Source organism: Bos taurus, chromosome 15, assembly GCF_002263795.3.
Source record: "Bos taurus isolate L1 Dominette 01449 registration number 42190680 breed Hereford chromosome 15, ARS-UCD2.0, whole genome shotgun sequence".
NCBI classification, from domain to species: domain Eukaryota; kingdom Metazoa; phylum Chordata; class Mammalia; order Artiodactyla; family Bovidae; genus Bos; species Bos taurus.
The window spans coordinates 77145339-77165435 of record NC_037342.1 but is presented as its reverse complement, the minus strand read 5'-3'; the positions used below and the strand labels follow the sequence as shown (position 1 = coordinate 77165435).

The 20097-nt window shown below is 51.6% G+C and overlaps 1 protein-coding gene and 1 non-coding gene across 52 annotated transcripts in view; both read right to left on the bottom strand.

Annotated features, from left to right (window-relative positions):
- Positions 1-20097, bottom strand: part of MADD (MAP kinase activating death domain) — a 40556-nt gene that overhangs the window by 15256 nt on the left and 5203 nt on the right. For 8 of the 51 annotated variants that reach the window (XM_059874796.1, XM_059874806.1, XM_059874797.1 and 5 more), the window contains 22 exons: positions 19477-19780; positions 18638-18769; positions 17994-18107; positions 16801-16881; positions 14920-15098; positions 14329-14564; positions 13967-14123; positions 13267-13370; positions 12873-13063; positions 12234-12484; positions 11849-11988; positions 10903-11004; positions 9552-9611; positions 9094-9196; positions 8343-8529; positions 8102-8252; positions 7413-7619; positions 5678-5731; positions 4618-4718; positions 3538-3621; positions 3033-3191; positions 209-317 (listed from right to left, as the gene is read on the bottom strand). In XM_059874796.1, coding sequence (XP_059730779.1) covers positions 209-317; positions 3033-3191; positions 3538-3621; positions 4618-4718; positions 5678-5731; positions 7413-7619; positions 8102-8252; positions 8343-8529; positions 9094-9196; positions 9552-9611; positions 10903-11004; positions 11849-11988; positions 12234-12484; positions 12873-13063; positions 13267-13370; positions 13967-14123; positions 14329-14564; positions 14920-15098; positions 16801-16881; positions 17994-18107; positions 18638-18769; positions 19477-19780 — 3206 coding nt within the window. The remainder of the gene's footprint in view (positions 1-208; positions 318-3032; positions 3192-3537; positions 3622-4617; positions 4719-5677; positions 5732-7412; positions 7620-8101; positions 8253-8342; positions 8530-9093; positions 9197-9551; positions 9612-10902; positions 11005-11848; positions 11989-12233; positions 12485-12872; positions 13064-13266; positions 13371-13966; positions 14124-14328; positions 14565-14919; positions 15099-16800; positions 16882-17993; positions 18108-18637; positions 18770-19476; positions 19781-20097) is intronic. The other 43 variants (XM_059874802.1, XM_059874811.1, XM_059874829.1 and 40 more) reach the window with 21 other exon arrangements.
- MIR2318 (microRNA mir-2318) lies at positions 10759-10837 on the bottom strand. Its single transcript, NR_031103.1, has one exon. It is a non-coding gene; the product is annotated as a microRNA mir-2318 (primary transcript).

Sequence of the window (20097 nt, the reverse complement as noted above, 5' to 3'; positions counted from 1 at the left end):
ATACTGGACTTCAGTCTCTCCTAGCGTTCTCCCACTGCCTTCCTCTCTCCAGACCCAGACAGTCGCCGGCTTCAGATATAAAAATGCCCTTTCATGTCCGCACTGAGATCAGCCAACGGCCACGCAGCTACTTGTCCGGTGCCACCCTCTTCCCTGGCTGAAGCCTGCTTCCTTCCTGTGCAAGAGGCCTTCTCGGTCTGTTTCTCACCTAGGAGTCCCTCGTAGAGGTAGACTCGCTGGCTGACGTCTTCAGAAAAGCGAACTGGGCTGCCCACCAGCTTCTCCTTCACACTTGGCTTCAAGCTATGGGCTTTACCCTAGACAGAAGAGACAACAGGTCAGCTGCCGAAGCACCAAGGGACAGGCGCAAAGGAAACCAAGCAGCTTATAAAAGAGGCCCGCACACTGGCCACCATCATTAGCCACATGTATTCCAGTAGCCCTGCCTTTGCCACTCTGCTCACTTCAAACAGAAGTCACTCTGGGACTTCCCTGGTGGTCCAGTGGTTAAGAATCCACCTGCCAATGCAGGGGACACGGGTCTGATCCCTGGTCTGGGTAGAATCCACATGCCACGGGGCAACTAAGCCCGTGCTCCCTAAAGCCCATGCACTGCAACTAGAGAAAAAGCCTTCACTCAGCAAAGACCCAGCACAGCCAAAAATAAATAAAAGAAACTTTTTTAAAAAAGAAGTCAATCTGATAAAACTGCTTTCGGTTACTGCCTCCCGAAACAGGTAATCGACCTTTCAGTTTTACTTATTTTTACCTCCTTTCGTTTCTATAAGACTCTTTGCTCTTAAAAATTAGACAAATTCTCTGTAGCAGCGTGACACAGTGAAAGAACACTGGGTTTAAACTGAGAATGACCAAGAATCAGATTCCTGCCTCTTGCTAGCTATGTGATCTTTGGTACAAAACTTTTTAGCTTATAGAACAGTCTTATGGACTCTGTTGGAGAGGGAGAGGGTGGGAAGATTTGGGAGAATGGAATTGAAACATGTATAATATCATGTATGAAACGAGTTGCCAGTCCAGGTTAGATGCACGATACTGGATGCTTGGGGCTGGTGCACTGGGACAACCCAGAGGGATGGTATGGGGAGGGAGGAGGGAGGAGGGTTCAGGATGGGGAACACATATATACCTGTGGCGGAGTCATTTCAATATTTGGCAAAACTAATACAATATTGTAAAGTTTAAAAAAAAAAAAAAACTTTTTAGCTTCTCAGACTCATTTTCTTCATCTGTAAAAGGAAGGTTATAATACCCACTCAACAAGACTATTCCAGGGATAAAATGAGAAAAGACATATAAATCACTCAGTGTCTGGCACACGTGCGTGCACTAAGTTGCTTCAGTTGTGTCCAGGCTCCTCTGTCCATGGGATTCTCTAGGCAAGAACACTGGAGTGGTTGCCACGCCCTCCTCCAGGGGACTCTTTCCAACTCCCACGTCTCATACGCCTCCTGCACCGACAGGCAGGCTCTTTACCCCTGGCGCATGGCTGGTGTTTGACAAATGTTAATGTTTTCTCTCTTACCATCTCTTAGAAATATCTTCCCACATAAAAACAGCACTTTATCTGCCATTTGCACAACATTAGGCTTTCTGTTCATTTGGGAAAGATTTTTAGCTGGGGAAGGGGTAGCTCTCACACCCATTTCACAACACGTGAGGCAGCATAAGCAGAGAAGCCACTGATCAGAGGCTCCTGGGCAATAAATACCTGATGAGTGTGTCCAAACGCCAGCTGCCTGGTTCACAGCCAAAGACTTCGTTCAGGGAACCGTATTAACTTAATATAATGCCATTTCTTGCCAAAGCAGCCTATTTTTTTGAGCCAAGAAATTTAGGTAACTGCTCTCGGCAACTCAACCGCAGGAAGCGCCCTCGCCCAGAAGCACAGGACAAGTAAGAATCTGTCCCGGGAAGGTGCCAGGAAAGGGAGGCCACAGCTGAGCGGCTTCTTGCAAGACAGCTACGGCACAGCATGTACCTCAGCTTCCAGAACAGAAGCACACTAGAAGGATTTAAGATGCTCTTAATTAAAAGGGTCTGTTTAGACTCAGGGCAAGTTACAGTGCATGAGTTTGAATGGCTCTGGTGCCTACCCCTACCCCCCACTCTGGGATATCACTGGCTCTGTCAGAAGCAGGGCTACACAAGGCCCTGGGGTGGGAGTGATCGCCAGGGCTGCATGATTTATTTCATTTAAACTTCCTCTCCCATTCTCCCCACAGACCAAAGATGAGGACCTCTGAGCTCAGGCGGAGAACACCCATCCTGAGCTCTGCCTAACCAAGCGGCGAGAGTGTCAGAACCCTTAACGCTGCCTGAGGATGCCTGTATACACTGCAGGGCAGTGTGTCTACAGACAGGGACTAAAAAGAACCCATTTAATTCCTGCTGATCACTGGCTTACTGTATAACCTAGGGCAAGATCTTTTTTTTCCCCCTAAGGCTTTGTTTCCCTCACCTATCAGAAGAGATCAGTCATAGCAACATACAGAACTGCAAACTTGTTGAGAAGGGGAATCATGCCTTGTCACCCCTGATTCTTTCTTACAGAATCTGGCATTTAGTCAATCACTTAATAGACATTTATTCACAAAGGAAAGCTTCAAATAACTGTTAGGAACATACTAAAATGAAATGCTATTTTAAGGTCCTACATAAACAAAGCAGTGACCAGAATGAAAACAGGCTGACTGGGACAGAATGAGAGCTGCAGCTGCCCTGACACGGCCACAAAGGCATCACGTTGTTTATTTTAAGCGCAGGGGTTATTGCCACATAGGAGTCGAAGCCCTTATGTGACTGGGCAGGAAGCCTAACTCATCAATGATTCAGGAGAAGGTTCTGAAAGTCCTAGAGCATGGCACTGGATGACTCTGCAAAGAGCTAATTTAAGAAACATTTTCCTGAGGGTCAGATATATGAAGGTTATCCACGCCTGCCTTCCCTTTTGCCTCCTAACTGCCTCCTAAGTTTCGACCTTTTCTAACCTAGCCCCATCCCGTTGAGCTTACAAAGATGGCACTGGTGGCAGAGTTGGTCTCGATCTCGCTGTCAGACAAGGTGCCTCGAGAGCCTGCCAAGTAGGCGCTGCCCTCGCCGCCTGGGCCATCACCCGCACTGCTGCTGAGGTCGCTGTCTGCTCCCAGGGTCTCTCCGGAGCTGTTGCTCACCTGCAAGAGAAGAAAGGCGGTAAGGGATCTCCCCCAGGGGTGCGTCCCAGAGATGCCAAGCTTCTTAGAGCCTTCTGCTGCCGTGAAGAAAAAAAAAAAGACCCAGCATCAAAGGCGTGTTAAGATAGCCTCTGGAAATACCTTCTTTATAAGATGAGGAGACGCCCTGGGTGAAATCTCAGGGTCTGAGCCCACGGACAAAGACCTATGACAGGGACACGTCTCCACCGAGAGAACCAAGCTGACTTGAGACTAAGAACAGCCTCCATAGGAGAGAGGAAACCCCCTTTTTCCAAAGGGGGACCCACACCCCGCCCACCAAGGTGCCAGCGTGGTGTTCCCCTACCACGGTGCTAACTTCAGAGTCCTGACTTGAGCTTCGGATCATCACAGCGGGACTCACACTGATGACAGAGTCTGGATCGGTCCTCTGAAATGAGACATGCGGACTCAGACACAGCAGGGAGGTGGCCCATCCATGCTCTGCTTCCCTAAGAAACACTGTATCTTCTTCCTCCTCCCATCCCCACCCTTCTGTTGTCATCCCCGGATAGGTCATGACAAATCAGCTCTTTTTCCTGAATATAAAATATGTAGGACTTACAGAATAAGAAAAACAATGAATGTAAAACAGATACACGCTTGCTACGGAAAATACATGAAAGAAATAAGGAGATTAAAAAAAAAAAGCCATAAACTTACCACCCACATTAATCACTGTTATTTAATCTTAGCAAACTTCCTTTCAGTCTTTTCTATGTATATTTTAAAAGTAAAATCTGATTCACACTGTATATAGCTTTGTAAACACTTTCCCATGTCACTAAATTTTTGAAAATAGTCATTAATGGATACTAATATTGCATTACATGCATGCTGCTGCTGCTGCTGCTAAGTCGCTTCTGTTGTGTCCGACTCTGTGTGACCCCATAGATGGCAGCCCACCAGGCTACCCTGTCCACAGGATCCTCTAGGCAAGAATACTGGAGTGGGTTGCCATTTCCTTCTCCATTACATGGATGCTGCTGCTGCTGCTAAGTCACTTCAGTCGTGTCCGACTCTGTGTGACTCCATAGATGGCAGCCCACCAGGCTATGCCGTCCCTGGGATTCTCCAGGCAAGAACACTGGAGTGGGTTGCCATTTCCTTCTCCAATACATGAAAGTGAAAAGTGAAAGGGAAGTCGCTCAGTCGTGTCTGACTCTTTGCGACCCCATGGACTGAAGCCTACCAGGCTCCTCCGTCCATGGGATTTTCCAGGCAAGAGTACTGGAGTGAGGTGCCATTGCCTTCTCCCACTTATTTCACCATTCCTCTGCGACTGGATATTCATGATGTTTCAAGGTTGTCTTTTTATTTTGGTCTTAAAGTATTCTGAGATAGCAAACTGTTAACACTCACGATTCTGAACAAGGTTGTCACAAACCTGGGAACCAGATGTCAGGCTCACACCACTGTCTGCGCTGACCTGGGACTTTTTCTCGTCGGTCTCACCAAGGTCAAAGGTGGGTTTGATTACTTCAGGCCCTGAGGAGGGGAAGACTTGTGTTACTCGGTATACAGGCTAGGGGCAGGCTGGCCAAGGGAGTGGGACAGAGGCACAGCCTGGTCCCAGACCTGTTCCGCGTGTCCCAGTCACCTTTCCAGGGACTGCCACTCACTCGGGCCCCACTGGAAGAAGTCCCAGATGCCTTAAGAACCAGGCAGGGAAAAATCAGACCTGGTCTCAAGGGGTTCTGCAGCCATCTTCTTAACTAGAGAAGACTCTGACTGCATCATCCTAAGGAGGAAAAGTTACACAGACAAACCACGCTCCACTGCACTCAGGGTCAGCGCTCCACCAGGCCTGAGAGCCTTCCAGGGTCCCCCGGTCCCTGTGCTTTCCCATAAATACGTCTGAAGGGACCAGGGCAGGAGGAGCCAGGGAGACTAAAGAACACCAGCTGTCTCAGTGGACACTGCCCACCAACCCCCACAGCTTCTACGTCCAGGGTTAAAAGGCAACCCCGTCTTTCCCACCCATCCACAATGGTATGGCAGAAGGACAGAATGACAGAAAGCGAGAAAGCGTGCCTAGGCAAGCCACCAGAGAGTCGGGAAGCTGCAGACTCAACACGGAGGGACAGCAACCATCTCTGCCAACTGTGCCCACAGGCCTTCCAGTGGGTGCGGGAGATTCAGCCAATGAGGGGCGCTGAAATAGGCAAATGTTCTCCCCACCAACTCTGGGGCGACAGAAAACCCAGCCCTGGGGGCCTTTACGCAGCGGATGCCCTGATCACCGCCTGGTTTACCACAAGGGGAAGGGGCAGAAGCAGCCTACGAGCACATACCTAGGTGTCACACACCACCTACCTGCTTTCGTTCCAAATACCCCCCAAGAGCAAATTTGGGGTGGGGCTGACCAAGGGGGCCTGCCCCGACTGGGCCTGGGGAGTTGGCAGGTATGGGAGACTTGGGAACGGGAAGGGGCATTTGTTCCTTACTCTGTTTTTCCAAAGCTTTTTGATTTTTCACTTCCTGGTGCTTGCTCCACAATTCTACCCCAGATGCAATGTAAGCAGGAGAGAAAGACAGAGAGAGTCAGAGGCTGGTCAGACAGATGAAATGGAAACCCCAACCACCCAAGCTGCTTCTGTCTCAGGCACAGGACTACAAATCAAGAGATCAAGAGAGATCTTCACTGAGGGGAAGGGGGGGAAACATCAAGAGCTCTAAAGCCTTCCCCCTGCCGCCAGCTCAAGAACTAAATTCCTTTCCGCATCTCAATGCATCAGTAAAAATCCCTCCGAATGTCAGAGCCAGAGAAGCCTTTGATCAAGCTCCTTCATTCTGGTGCGAGGAGACTGATCCCAAAGAGGCTGAAACACTTGCTCAAGATCACATAACCCAGGGGAAACTTCTACCACACCGCGCTCTCTCTGCCAAATGAGCCGGGCAACAGCAAACTTTAAAGATTCCAGATCAGACAGATGATCACCTCGTGCAGCCAAAGGGCCCCAGAAGCATCAGCACAGATCTGGTGCTTCTCTGGACTGGACAGAGGCCACTTGTGCAGGCAGTTAGCATCCTTCCCTGTTGCTACCAAAAAACCCAACTTACCCTCAGAATCAGTGCCTGCCCTGCCAAAAGACCCATCTTAGCCAGTAGAGGTGGACAGAGATCCCTAAATGGTCAAGAAGAGCATCTTAGTGGGGGTAGAGAAGAGGAAATAGTCATCACAGCAATTCTTTTCTTGAAAGAACTTTAAAGTCTACTTGGTCCAATCTCCTCGCTTCCCAGGTGAGGAGATACAGACCCTGAAGGGAAGCGATCTGTCCAAAGTCCTTTTCTTTTCTGGGGGCTGATCTAGGATTAAAACTCCAGATCTCCAGACTGGCGGGTCAGTATAGTTTCTAGAGCATCACAACAGGCTGGCTGCCTCTAGGAAAGTATTTTGCCAGCTAGAGAAGGCCAGTTTCCCGCTCCACATTACCATTTAAGGGGGTAAAAGTTATTGGCTCATGGATGTGGCAAAAACACGCTTCAGTTAGAAGCATGTTCCCCAGGGATCTAGAACCAGAAAAAGAGAGAGATACAATCTAGATGACTCCAGGTCAGGTGGGGAGTGAGTCAGACAGACGCCCCGAGAGCTCACCAAGGCACTGCCTCAGTGGGAACGGAGAAACAGCACAAGTAGAGCGAACTCTAACACCAAGTCCAGTGAGGAAGAGCGGACTCAGAACTCTGGACCTCAAGGTCTAGAGCCCAGGGAGATGGGGTGGCCGGACATGCCCCAGAGGAGCAAGTCCGAGGGCAGTGTGATGCCTGGATGGGGGGGAAGCTGGCTGTAGAGACCCAAACCATCACAGTGTTACAGCCCAGAGATGCATCCGTAAACTGCCTTATAGCTTCCAGGAACTCTCCACTAAGTGAAGCAATCCCGATGTATATAAGAGAGGGAGGGAGGGGAGTCCAGCTCAGACTCCGGCAGTAAGCTCCACTGGGCCCCCTAAACAAAACTTCCGCTCTTCCTTTAAGGCTCAGGTGAGAGTGACTGTAAACGAAACATCAGGGATAAAGAAGTATAAAGAGACATGGCTAGAATGGACACAAATCTGTCTCCCTGTCTGGAAAGCAAAGCGTGGGGAAGAGAGAGGCGGGATTCTGGATGGATTGAAAGGAGGCAGGGACACTGAAGAAGCCAGAACTCCTCCAGCACACACAACACGTGATACACACCGATAGATGCCACAAAGTTCTCTTCCTTTAGACTTCTGGTGTCCAGTTCTTTGGGACTCTTTCCTGGGGCACTCGGTGCCAGAGGTCCCAGCTGGGGGACCCTCAGCTGTGCCATGGCCTTTGGGTCCCCCCGCCCAGCCAGGCCAGGATCCTTGCCGACTGGTGTACTGATGCTCTCTGTGGGACTTCTCTTCCGCTTGTCTGGTTCTGAGGAAAAGATGAAACACACGAAGAGGTCAAAAGAGACAGAGAGGACTTCCCTGGCGGCCCAGTGGCTAAGACCCCGAGCTCCCCACGCTGGGGGCTCACGTTCGATCCCTGGTCAGGGAATGAGATCCTACGTGCTGCAATGGAGAGTTTGCATGCTGTAACTAAAGATCCCACTTGCTGCAACTAAGACCATCTTTGCGCAGCCAAATAAGTAAATAAGTGTTTCTTTAAAAAAAAAGAGAGAGAGTCCAGGTGTGGAATGAGGTGAGAGAAGCGAGGACAGAGGAGAAGGTGGAAGGGAAGAAGCACAGAGAAAGAAAAGCGGGCCTCGTTCTCTCCCACGACAGAACACCCGCTAGGTAAAAACACGCGCTAGAAAAGCCCAGAGCCTCAGAGGAAGCAGCCGGCGCTGGGAGTCCCGTCAAGGGGCCGAGTCCTTCTCTGCGGATGGCACGGCGCCCTGCTGGCCCCACCCCTACCTTTACTGTAGTAGTGGGTCTGGGCGATCTCCAGAAGCCCGAAGATGCTGGCCATGCCACCCAGGCCAGCGTGGGCAAAGGACTGCTCCAGACTGAGGACTGTGCACTTGAGCAGATCCAACATGCCCTTGTACACCTTCCGGCTGATCTCCTGCAACGACAGCCCGGGGCCGAGAGTGGGCACCGCTCTCTCCAGCGTGGCGTCCCCACCCCTTCTCCCCGGGCGACCCCCGGCCCTGACCACGTCGGGGATGACATCCTGCCGGGCCTCGTCCTCGGACTGCACCGTGCGGTTCAGCTTGCTCAGGACGAAGACGCGCAGCTGCTCGCTCTCCAGCAGCCGCCGCACCTTCTTCATGTTGAGCCAGCCGACGCCCTGGCCGTCCAGCACGCTGTGCACCACCTCCTTCAGGAACTGCTGGTTCTCACTGAGGGTGGGGAGGGTCCACACACCACTTTTGGGGTCGGCGGCTCCTTGGCAGAGCATCCCCCACTTTCACCATGCTAGATGTTTGCCCCCGGGGGCAAAAACACGAAGCCCCTTTCCAAAGCACCAGGTCCTCTGCGAAGCCCCCCCCAGACGGCCAGGTGTGCCCAAGGACCTAGTACCAACCCCACCCTCCTCCACACCACCAGTGACGGCTGCCTCACGGGGGCCGAGTCGAGTGGGGAGGGGTTTCACCTCTCTCTCTCTCTTCAGCACCTCTCAGGTTTGGTACAGGAATCGCTACCTCCATCTGAGAACCTTTCAAATGGCCCTGGGGACTTCTCGGCCGTGCCCAACTCGAGGGACCCAGGTTCGATCCCTGCTCAGGGAACTAGATCCCATATGCTATGGGGGAGTTCACATGCCACAACTAAGGATCCCACGTGACAATGAAGATCAAAGGTCCCGAGTGCTGCAACTAAGCCCAGAGCAGCCAAATAAGTAAGTCAATATTTACACAGGGGAAAAAAACAAAAAACAAGGAAACAGTGCTGCCCTTTATTACCTAGAGTTGCTGGCTCGGCCCTGGGGTGACGGGGGCTCTCTCTTCACGGTCGGGCTGTGTTTAATGACGGACGACTTCTGGTCCACCAACGCCCGCCTGTGCCCTGCAGTCAGGAAGGCAGAACAGACGGCGGCGTCACTCCTGGGGTCCAGGAGCGAGGCTCAGCACAGCCCCCGGGCAGCCACGCTCCGCGCCCATTCCCTGGAGGGGCTGGGTGCGGGCAGCCCCGGGGTGTCACACACACACAGGTGGAGACCAGCCACGTGGAGGAGGTGGGGATGGAGGCTCAGGCCACTCCACATGCACCAGCAGCGCGCCCCACGGGCAAGCACGGGGGGGCGGGGCAAGGCGGGCCACTCGAAGTGATGCCGCTTGCTCCGGGAGGAGGATGGCCCTCGGGCAGGCACAGGAGATGCTAGGAGAAAAAAGATCATGCAGAGCTCACGGGCAAGACCCACCTTCACCACTCCCGGGGCCGGCTTCAGTAACAATCTCCATTAGAGTATTTAGCCCAAATACTGGGACACAAAATACACAATTAGTAGGTGCACCGTGATACCACCACCCTGCACCCCGCGATGGAGCTGCCAGTCAGGTCGTCTCAGCATCCTCCCGAAGCTTAGTGCCCGTGACCTTTGTTCTCGGGCACCTCCAGAGGCTGGAAGCCGAGTGGCCAAGGGGACAAGCCCAGGCTCTGGGAAAGACTGTCCTTAAGACTATGGCCTCTCCTAGCCAGAGGCAGGGGAACGACACCAGGAGCCTTTAGGTACTCACGGACGCATGCATGAGAGACAGCTGTTTCATGAAACATCCAGCACCGGGCTCCAGAGGGCCCACAGGGAGGCAGAGGGAAGTGCCCCCGATGCGTCATGGGGAGGGGGCAGGGCTGAGGATGGGAGTGGGTGGGAGGGACCAGTGCAGCGGATGGAGTGAAGCGCCCGCATGCAATGAGAGCGAGGCGATGCCTGTCCCCTGCAGCTGTGTCAAACGAGAGCCAGCGCCGCTGCCGCCTTTCCATCCCTAACCTGCCGTGCCTGGGCTGATCCGCCCTGCAGGCCTGGTGAGCTCCCTACACGCGCCACTAGACGTGATGTCCTCACCCCCATCCCCACCAAAGAACGTTCCTGAGATCCCTAACATTTACTAATTGGTGGGGAGACACGCCAGTTAAAAAATACACGAAACTGCTGCTCATTTGGCTTTCTTCTTTGATTAAATATTTCAGCACAAACTCCAAAGGAAACAAACAAAGCAGAGTAAATTCAGAAGAGCCCGTCAAACTGTGGGAGATCACAAATGAAAATCCACTGAGGTCTTAATTGCCCCTCGATGCCAGCCAATGCTACACTCATGGAGCCCTGAGCTGACAGGAAGCCAAAGTAAGAGGTCTCTTGACGCTGTGAACACTGCCAGTCTTTTCACAACCATCCCCTGGTGGGCCAGCTCCTTAGGATGGAGTCTGTCCTAAGCCCCTGCAGGAGGAAGCTGGCGGAAGACTGGTGGCAGCCAAGGAGCCCTATGTGGATTAAGTGCCTCTGACAAAGGTTGCTCCCAGAAGCAGCAGTAATCCCCCGGTTGCCATTATCCTAAATGATACGACAGGGCCTTTTCTTTAGCTACGAAAGACAGTTTCCACCTGAAAACCAGAGGAGAACTCGTACGATGTGCAGTGAGAGCCATGAGAAGCGTTACATGAGAGGCAACGGCCGGGTCAGATAATTCATCATACACGGGGTTCCTGACAAGTACCCACGGGCCTGAAATATTTCCCGGAGAACCTTGGCTTGGCAGAAGGAGGGCGGTAGTCACCTTTCAGACTGGGGAAGGGCGTGCTCTTCTCTCGGGCTCCTTTGGTGGGCAGTGTGAGGTTCGAAAGGCTGAAGCTGGTGCTGTGGTTCCGATACAGGCTGCCTGTCCAGGGGGCGGGCGAGAGCCATGCGTCAGGGGGGTGAAGCGTCAGAGCACTCCCCTCCAGGGGCTGGAGCACCACTTCCACCCTCCTCCTCTTCAGACGTAATCCCAGAGCCCCTCATCTAAGCTTAGAAAGGACCACTGCTAACTTAGGACAAACAGAAGAGCTACTGCCAGGAATGCTCAGAACCCCCAGGAACCACTTTCTCTGGCTGCCTCCCATGGTAACACCCAAGCCTCTCCTCTACTGCCAGCCCAGCGCAAACGCCTGGCAGATAATGTACTTCCCGTCTGACGCTGGTACTGTCCCTTCCGGGCTTCTAAAAAAAAAACCCTCACCATCACAGTGATCCCCCCATGATGGCCTTCTCTGGCCCCTAGTCTGTCTTTAATCTTGAACTGACACCACCCTCATTTCTGGTAATATTCTCTATGTACAAGTCAATGTCACGTAGATTTCAACGCATATGTGTGAAAAAGTCCTTCCCCCAGGCAGAGAAGGTATTAGACATAAATCTCAAATCAAATTTGACCAGAACGTTTCCACGAAATACATGTACAAGGGTCATGATTTTAATAAAATGATTCCTTTTCATTTCAACAGCCAGCTGTCTTACCCTCAAACAGACTGAAACCTCCAGGCATAAAGACAGTGACTAATCTGTCCCTGCTCTCTGTTGACTTCCCCCGAAAATACCTTATTTGGCATCACTCAAACGACCTGAAGAGGAGCTTGACAATGCCAACCCAGCCCTACGTCTGAAGTCGTAAGCAGCGTCTGCTGTGGTCAGGCCCTGCCGGACAGGAGCTGGGGCCGAGGCGGGCGGGAGCTGCAGGCACTTACTGGCCAAAGACATGATGCCCCCGAAGCCCTCCGTGCTGTTGCTGGAGACAGTGGAGGTGGGCGAGCTCGCTCGAGAGTCCGACTCTGCGTCTGAGTCACTTGCCAGCTTCAAGCTGCTGGGCCGCAGCAGCTTTTGAGCCCTTGAACACACAGTGGCACCTCTGAGCCCCAGGCAGGGCTACCGAGTCCTGGGCGGTGGGCCTGACTACACTGCACTCCCTTCCCGCAGTGCCTACAGGCAGGTCTAGATCAAAGCATGAGCCTCTGGGGACGCCGGGCCTCACGAGCCTTCGGACTGCCTGGACTTTCTGGTCCACCCTCGCCCCAGAGCCCATGGGGGTGAGGCCCTTCCGTCACCCCTCTAGGGGCATCCGCAGGCTCTCACCGATGGCCACTGACATGCTGGCTGAATCGGGGGGTGTAACTTTCACCCTGCTCATCGTCTTCCTCAGGGGGAAAGCCACACTGGGGCTGGAGGCACGGGCTGTCAGAGGCTCGCTGGCGCACTGACCCCTCTCCGGTTTCTGTCTGATGCCTGTCCATGCTGCACTTGCCCATGCCGGGAGGCACGGTGGGTACGGACTTGGGGACGCCTCCTGCCGCCTTATCGTCGGTCTCTGCTGAGTCAACAGGTTCCTGGGAACATATTAAATACAAAGAGGTCACCCAGGGCCTGGGGTGCCTTCCCATCTTTCTCAGCTGGGCAGGGCCAAGCCAGGCCTGGTAGATTCTGAGCCTGAGGCGTGTGTGAGAAACATCTCCGTGACACCCCTGTTCTCTCTGCACAAATTATGCAAGGGCGAAATCTCAGCTCACCCCTGAACAGGGCTGTGTGTCCTCCTTCTGGGGTCAGACTGTACCTCATAGGCTCTAAACTACAGGATCTATGGAGAGGAGGCTGGGGGAAGTGCGGAGAAAGTAGCAAGTTGAGTGGACAGTTTCACCCCAGCTTTCCTGGCAGAGATGAGGCCCCACACCCCAAGTCACCGTTCTCACTCAGCCCCTCCTCCGAGTCCCCACGTACAGAGCTGGCGCCGTGGATAATGGTGCTGGGGCTACTGCTCACAGTGGTGCTGGGGCTGGAGCGCAGGGGCGGGTTTTCCTGAGAGCTCTCGCCATCCGGGCCGGGTTCCTCTGCCTCCTTCTGGTTCTGCAGCTCCTCAATCGCCACCTCGCTGGCATCTCCCAGTGCCGCGTGCGTCAGAGGGTCCACGTCTGCCAAAACCCAAGGAAGACATGTCTGGTGGGCTCACTGTGCTGTGCTGTAGAAGCTATCGCTGTAAATCAACTGTACTCCAATTAAAAGACTAATTTTTATAAGTCTTAAAAAAAAAAACTTCAAGGATGGCAGCTGCAGACCCGCCATCGCAGAACCCCAAACCCCGCCCAGAGCGGCTAATTTCTCCAAGTATACTTACTAGGAGTATCACCGTTGATATCGCATTTCATCATCTCGCTGACAAAGTCACCAAGGGAAGAGTAAGAAGAGCTTGAATCGTCATAATCCATGCTGTCACTCCCACTGCAGAGCGAAGATCAAGAAAAACAAAACAGGAAAAAGGGGGCAGAGATAAGAATCGGCAACCCGCATTAGGGAAAATCAACAGAGGAGCACTTGTAACTCAAGATCGGGGAACAAGATACAGAATGAGGAAACGAACACAAAATCAACTGAACTATGTATGACAAGGCTTTGCAGACTGATGTCTCAGTGCAGTCCAGTCGCTCAGTCGTGTCCGACTCCTTGCAACGCCATGAATCGCAGCACGCCAGGCCTCCCTGTCCATCACCAACTCCTGGAGTTCACTCAGACTCACGTCCATCGAGTCAGTGATGCCATCCAGCCATCTCATCTTCTGTCATCCCCTTTTCCTCCTGCCCCCAATCCCTCCCAGCATCGGAGTCTTTTCCAATGAGTCAACTCTTCGCATGAGGTGGCCAAAGTACTGGAGTTTCAGCTTTAGTATCATTCCTTCCAAAGAAATCCCAGGGCTGATCTCCTTCAGAATGGACTGGTTGGATCTCCTTGATGTCTAAACCCTATGAAATCTGGCCACTGTGCTAGTGAGAGCCTTCTAGCCTTTGAGAACCCTCCTGCTGCTGTAAGGTGCTGCTCACCTGTCGTCAGTTGGGTCAGAGTCAGAGTCTCGCTCGGGCGGCACGCTCAGCGCCTCGGCCAGTTGGGAACCACTGTCATACACTCGATAGTGAATGGGCTGCAGCTGGTGGGCATACCACTTGGGCTTGTCGCCAATCAGAGCTGGATCGAACATGTCTACCCATGGAGGAAAAAAAAGGAGACTCGAGTGGGCAACAGGCGGAGTAAAAGCAAGCAAAGTGTAAAAGACAGGTGGGAGAAAGTCTCAAGCAAAATCAGAATGGCAGGAGCAGCCTGCAGACTGGCAGAGGAGACAGCAAGGGGAAGAGCCGTCAGGAGGACAGAACAGGAGGTGGGGCAGTGCAGAGGGATGGGGACTCACTGTTGTGAATCCGCTGGAAGGCGTAGTTGGTGGGGTTCAGGATCCATTCTCCAAAGTACTCCACGGCCTGAGTCCTGGCCAGTTTCTCGGCGAAAGGAGTCTGCCGGGGGCGTGAGGCTAAAAAGGAGCCGGCTTGGAAAGCCACCACGGGCCGGGGGAAGAGACGTAGGGTACGTGTGTGCATCTGAAAGCCCTGCAGCACGTTGGGGGAGTTGAAGAAACGGACCATGGCCACTCTGGGGAAGAAGGGGATGGTGAGATGACCCAAGTCTCGCGCCCTGCAGAGCAAGGGTCCCTATGATCTGAGGCCTCAGACCACCTCCCGAGGTCATCATTTAACAGGCTTCCAACAGCCAGGGGAGAGGTGTCTTAAAGAATCATCAACCCCCTTCTGCACCCAAGGCCTAAAAGGCCTGAGAATATGATGGACCATTTTCCTCTGCTTTTACTAAAGTGGCAAATATAACTAGATATTATCCACATTTTATAAATAAAGAATCTCTGGGCTCATGGAAGTAATTCGCCCCAAGGTCACTGAGTGAGGAGGGACCAGTTTAAGAGCTTGTGACTGTCTGGTTGGCTTGCCTGTACCTGGTTGCAACATCCACCGAATCCACATCATTGCCGTAGATGAGCGGGTTGAACTCGGTGGAAGGTGTGGACTGCAGGTCATTAGAAGGCCTTCCCAGGAGAAGGGGGATCTCCTGGCCCTCGTGGAATTTCTCCAGATTGAGGATGGGTTGGGTGTTGAGACTCATGCTGGCGAGGGCCTGCGGAAGAAGAAAAAGTCCCGCACAAATGGCTGAGTCCTGGGCAGCCAGCCAACGTCAATTCCTAGGAAAGAGCCTTCCTCTCTGAAACAAGAACCCAAAAACTTTAACCTTTAGAAAACAATCTGAATTACGCAATCTTCAGCTTAAGCCAATCTGATCAAGGCCACTTGATCACACTTGAGGTCCAAGGCGATAGTTTTCAAATTTGTTTTAGTTATGAAATCTTGTTTTTCAATTGAGATCTAGGCAGGAACATCAACAGTTGAAACCTGTAAAAGTAAAGCTTCTCTGAAGCACATATGGAACCCAGAGCCTCATGTGCTCAGTGGTCCCGATCTAAATCAACCCTCAGGGGCTCCGTGGGCCAGTTTAAAGCCACTGGTTTAAACCAGCAGTGTTTGTTTTTTTTAGTTAGTTTATTTGGGGGGCTGCACTGGGTCTTGGTCGCTACGTGCAGGCTCTCTCTACTTGTGCTGAGGAGGCTTCTCACTGCTGGGGCTTCTCCAGTTACAGTGTGGGCTCCAGGGCACATGGGCTTCAGAAGCTGCATGTGGAATCTTCCCCAACCCAAGACTGAACCCGTGTTCCCTGCACTGGCAAACAGATTCTTAGCCACGGGACCACCAGGGCAGTCCCAGCAGTGTTTCTGCAATGCTACCGAGCACAGGAATCACCTGGGTATGTGCCTGCACGTGGCTTCTGATTCATTGTGTCTGAGGTGACTCTGCACGTTTAACAAGCCCAGGTGACACTAACGCCACTGGTCCAGGGACCTCGCTTTGAGTGACAGGGGTCAGAATACAGGATCTGTAAGCCCAGAGGTCTTAGCTCCTATGAACATGTATAGTACAATTCTGACTGTACTTCTCCATCCCATTAGTCATACTAAAACAATCATCGAGAATGAAAGCACAACACAGGAAGACAGCTAGAGCATCTTCTGAACTTGCTATCCTCACCAGACTCAGCTGTAACAAGATATCATATTGTATCAGTGGTGATGGAACCAAGTGAGAGAAAGAGAGAGGGATGACACAAAATGACTCGTGTAAATCCAAACAGGTTTCACCTAGAGGTATTGCTAAGTAACTGAGACAACACAGAGAGAGACTTCTGAAGACTCTCCAAATGAGGAGTTCCTAAAAGAAACACAGAGCTATCTACTGGTGGTCCTACACAAGACACACAGCAGGGCAGGGGGCCAGGGTCTCATCACGGTTTACCTTCAGGTACTGTGTTCAGCATGCAGGGGAAGAAGAAAATCAATCAATGAAAATGCGTTTATGGGGTTTACTCAAAGGAAGGAATTTTTGAAGAAATGATTCTGTAGGGACCAGAGATCAATTCAAGAGAAAAACATGAAAGGAGCCAGACTGTCCAAACTGCTGACTCCCTCCTTAGGAGACAGAGAATATTCTGGGGCCGTTAAGAAGGGCAGCTGTGACAAACAGCAGAAGGTGAAGGTGGTTTTATGCACTAGAGGGTGGTGGGAGGGGCGCACACAGTGAATGAAAAGGAATCTAAGTGGCTCTTTTCTGAGATTCACCCTGCCACCCCACTTCTCTGGAGCCCGCCCACAGCTAAGGAGACCTGCTCGACTGGAAGTCGGCAAGGAGACTGGGTCTCTCAACAGCTGTCTTCCGACAGCAGTGCTACAGCTGCTGCTGCTCCCCTTCCTCTTGATCCCCTCTTCACCCACCTGCTTCAAATGCTTCTTCAACTCTAACGATTCCGGCTCTGGCAGGATAGGCAGCACTTCCGCATTAGTGGGGGCAATCACCTGCACCAGAGAAAGAGCAAAGGTGCGGCCTTAGAATGAGTTGCTCTTACATAAGAGTAAGGAACAAGAGCAGGAACTCAGATACACAATGCTGTTGTTTTTAGTCACGAAGTCGTGTCTGACTCTTTTGCGACCCCATGGACCGGAGCCCGCCAGGCTCCTCCGTCCATGGGATTTTTCAAGCAAGAATACTGGAGTGGGTTGCCATTTCCTTCTCCAGGGGATCTTCCTGACCCAGGGATCAAACCTGCATCTCCTGCTTGGCAGGCGGATTCTTTACCATCTGAGCCACCAGGGAAGCTCCTTACATGTATACAATACTGTTATATACATGCAAACACATACATTATATATGCATGTACATAAAAATATATATATGCATGTATATGACAGACATACACACCTGAAGGGAAACAGTGTACCTAAATGTTCTTGGTGACTCTCCCTAGCCCACAGGCTCATGGGATTGTGCCAGGTCTTGGCCGGGGCACTGGGGCCTTCCATCTCCGTGACGGCATATGCGTTCTTCAGTTGCAACATGCAGGATCCTTTAGTTGCAGCACGCAAACTCTTAGTTCTAGTTCCCTGACCAGGGATCGAACCCGGGCCCCCTGCAGAGGGAGCATGGACTCTTAGCCACTGGACCACCAGGGCAGTACCAGGATCATGCTTTTTGTTTCGTTCTTTGTACTTTTATTTTTACTCTCTAAAGTTTTATGGAAAACACACATAAGGGCTACCTACCGAAGCTTGAATGTATTCACATTACAGAATGTTAGTAATATACTTCTTTAAAATCTGCACTGAAAGGCAGTTTCTTACTAGAAACTACACTCCCAGAAAACCAGTAAATGACCTACGCCGTAGGTAATAATTCTGCAACCATAACTGCTCTGCTTCTCTTGGAAGATGCGGGGAAACACTTAACTCCAGAAAAACTAAACCTTATAATTCTCTGGGTGCTAACCAAGGGCCTATCAAGACAATAAAGTAAAAGCAGCATTTTTTTCAAAAAAATTTGTTTCAGTGAGTTTCACAGTAGCAATCACCCACAAATTTAGGAGCTTCCTGGCCTATTCTAGGCCCCATGGAGCCTCAGACAAGGGCCTCACCCTATTGCTGTCCAGATCTACTAGCCACACGTCATCAGGCATTTTGAAGTCCAGTTTGTAGAGGAAGAAGCTGGCAGGGACTCCGATGATGTATGGTGTTGGAGCCAAGAGCAGCTGTGCAAAAGACAGGGAACAAAACCACAATCTACTGTGATCACTTATCAGGTCAAGATTTTTCCAGGGGAGGAAAACACAGGTCCACAATCCCTTTTCCAAAACCCTTGAAGGCAGATGTGTTCCAAAGTTCAGAATGCTTCAGATCTTAGAGCAGTAATAGTATATATTACATGTTATGTACTACCTGCAGCGAGGTAGCCAGTAGCCTATAATACCTGACGTTAATTGTGACAAGTAAAAACTATAAATAATGGATCATGTATATATATGGCTGAGTCCCTTCGCTGTTCACCTGAAATTATCATAACACTGTTAATCAGCTATACCCCAATACAAAACAAGAAGTTTAAAAAAAAAGCCTAAATGGCCTAAGTCTTCCCACCAGATCAGTTCACATTTTGTGGACAAATAAGTTATGACAAGGAATTCAGGACCAGGACTGATTTACAACTTCTTTGGGCACGGAGCCTTCACCTGGACAGTGTCAGAACAGAGATGACAAAGCCAGAAGACGCCTTAAGACTCACCTGTTCTGCTGATGCCATGCAGGTGGGCAGCAGTGGGATAACAGGAAACATATACTCCAAGGGGTAGATCATCGCCACAAAGGCCATCACGGACATGGAGAGTGCATTGTAGTCTCGGGACTGGAGCACAACCTGCCGCAAACCGTACCAGAGGGATTTCTCGACAGAATCAGTAAGGCTGAAGTGAAAAGAGCCTCTGACACTACAGTTTAATCTCTCTTCACCAAGGCCATGGCCCTGGGATCTTAGTTTCCACACTTATCACTGCCCTACACCCCGCCCTGCCTGTCACCTCCCAGTGTAAGCACTGCCCAAATCCTCCCTTGAGCCATTCCTTTACCTTCTTAGTTCTTGTTCCCCAAATCCCAGGGTCACTCATCAGTACAGAATTACTGAGATTTCCAGAGAATTAGGCTGGTACAGTTGAGGATAATTCAGCTGAGTGTCAAGCTCTCTGAATATATCCCACATGATGCTCAGTTGCTCAGTCATGTCAATCTTATTGCAACCCTATGGACTGTAGCCCACCAAGGCTCCTCTGTCCATGGGATTTCCCAGGCCAGAATACTGGAGTGAGTTGCCATTTCCTACTCCAGGGGATCTTCCTGACCCAGGGATTGAATCCATGGCTCCTGCACTGGGCCCCCTAACCCACGTGATGCTGGTACCGTAATTCGACCCTCACCTGCTGAGAACCTACTGTATACCTCGTATCATGTTATCTCTTGGAGATAAGGTGATGAAAAAGATGTGGTCCCTAATCCTCATCTTTGATGGTCTAGCCTCCGCCACACTTCGAAGCCCTTCCCCTAGAACGGCCTAGAATGCTGCCCTCTCACCTTGTGCTCTAACAGGATGCAGGTGAGCACCTGTAGACAGGCGTCCACACCCAGAAGCTCCAGGGGGAGGTGCAGCGGGAAGTCCACTAGGGTGAATCGAGAGGGGTCTGGGAGAGCAAAGGTCAGAGCCTGCTGGAGCTCCTGGGGCAGGACCTCAATGTCCACTCGCTTCTGCCCCGAGACAGGTACCGGGGAGCGCAGCAACCGGTAGATCCAGGCCTCAATCTCCCGGAGGTCGTGCAGCAGGGCACTTGACTTCTCCTCCACTAACAACGATCCAGTAAAGATTCGCCACATGGTGTCCCTAAGGAGCAGACACATAAGCAGTGGGAGCTGACACCTCACGGCAGCCCCGAGTAACCACAGAGCGTCTAATGATGGCCACGGAGAAGACTTCACTATGGGCTCAGCCAGGACCACAGGATGCACACAAGGGTGATGACAAGTGCAAAAACGTACATGCAGCAAGGACTTCAAGTCCTGCCCATCCTGAAACACCCAACTCCTCAGCATCACTCCAAGCACGATCATGGAAGGAGGTCTAACTCTGCAGCAGTCTTTCGCTTCCATGGATTAACGTTAAGTGTTTAAGGAGGTCTAAGGGACCTCAGGCTTTAGAGG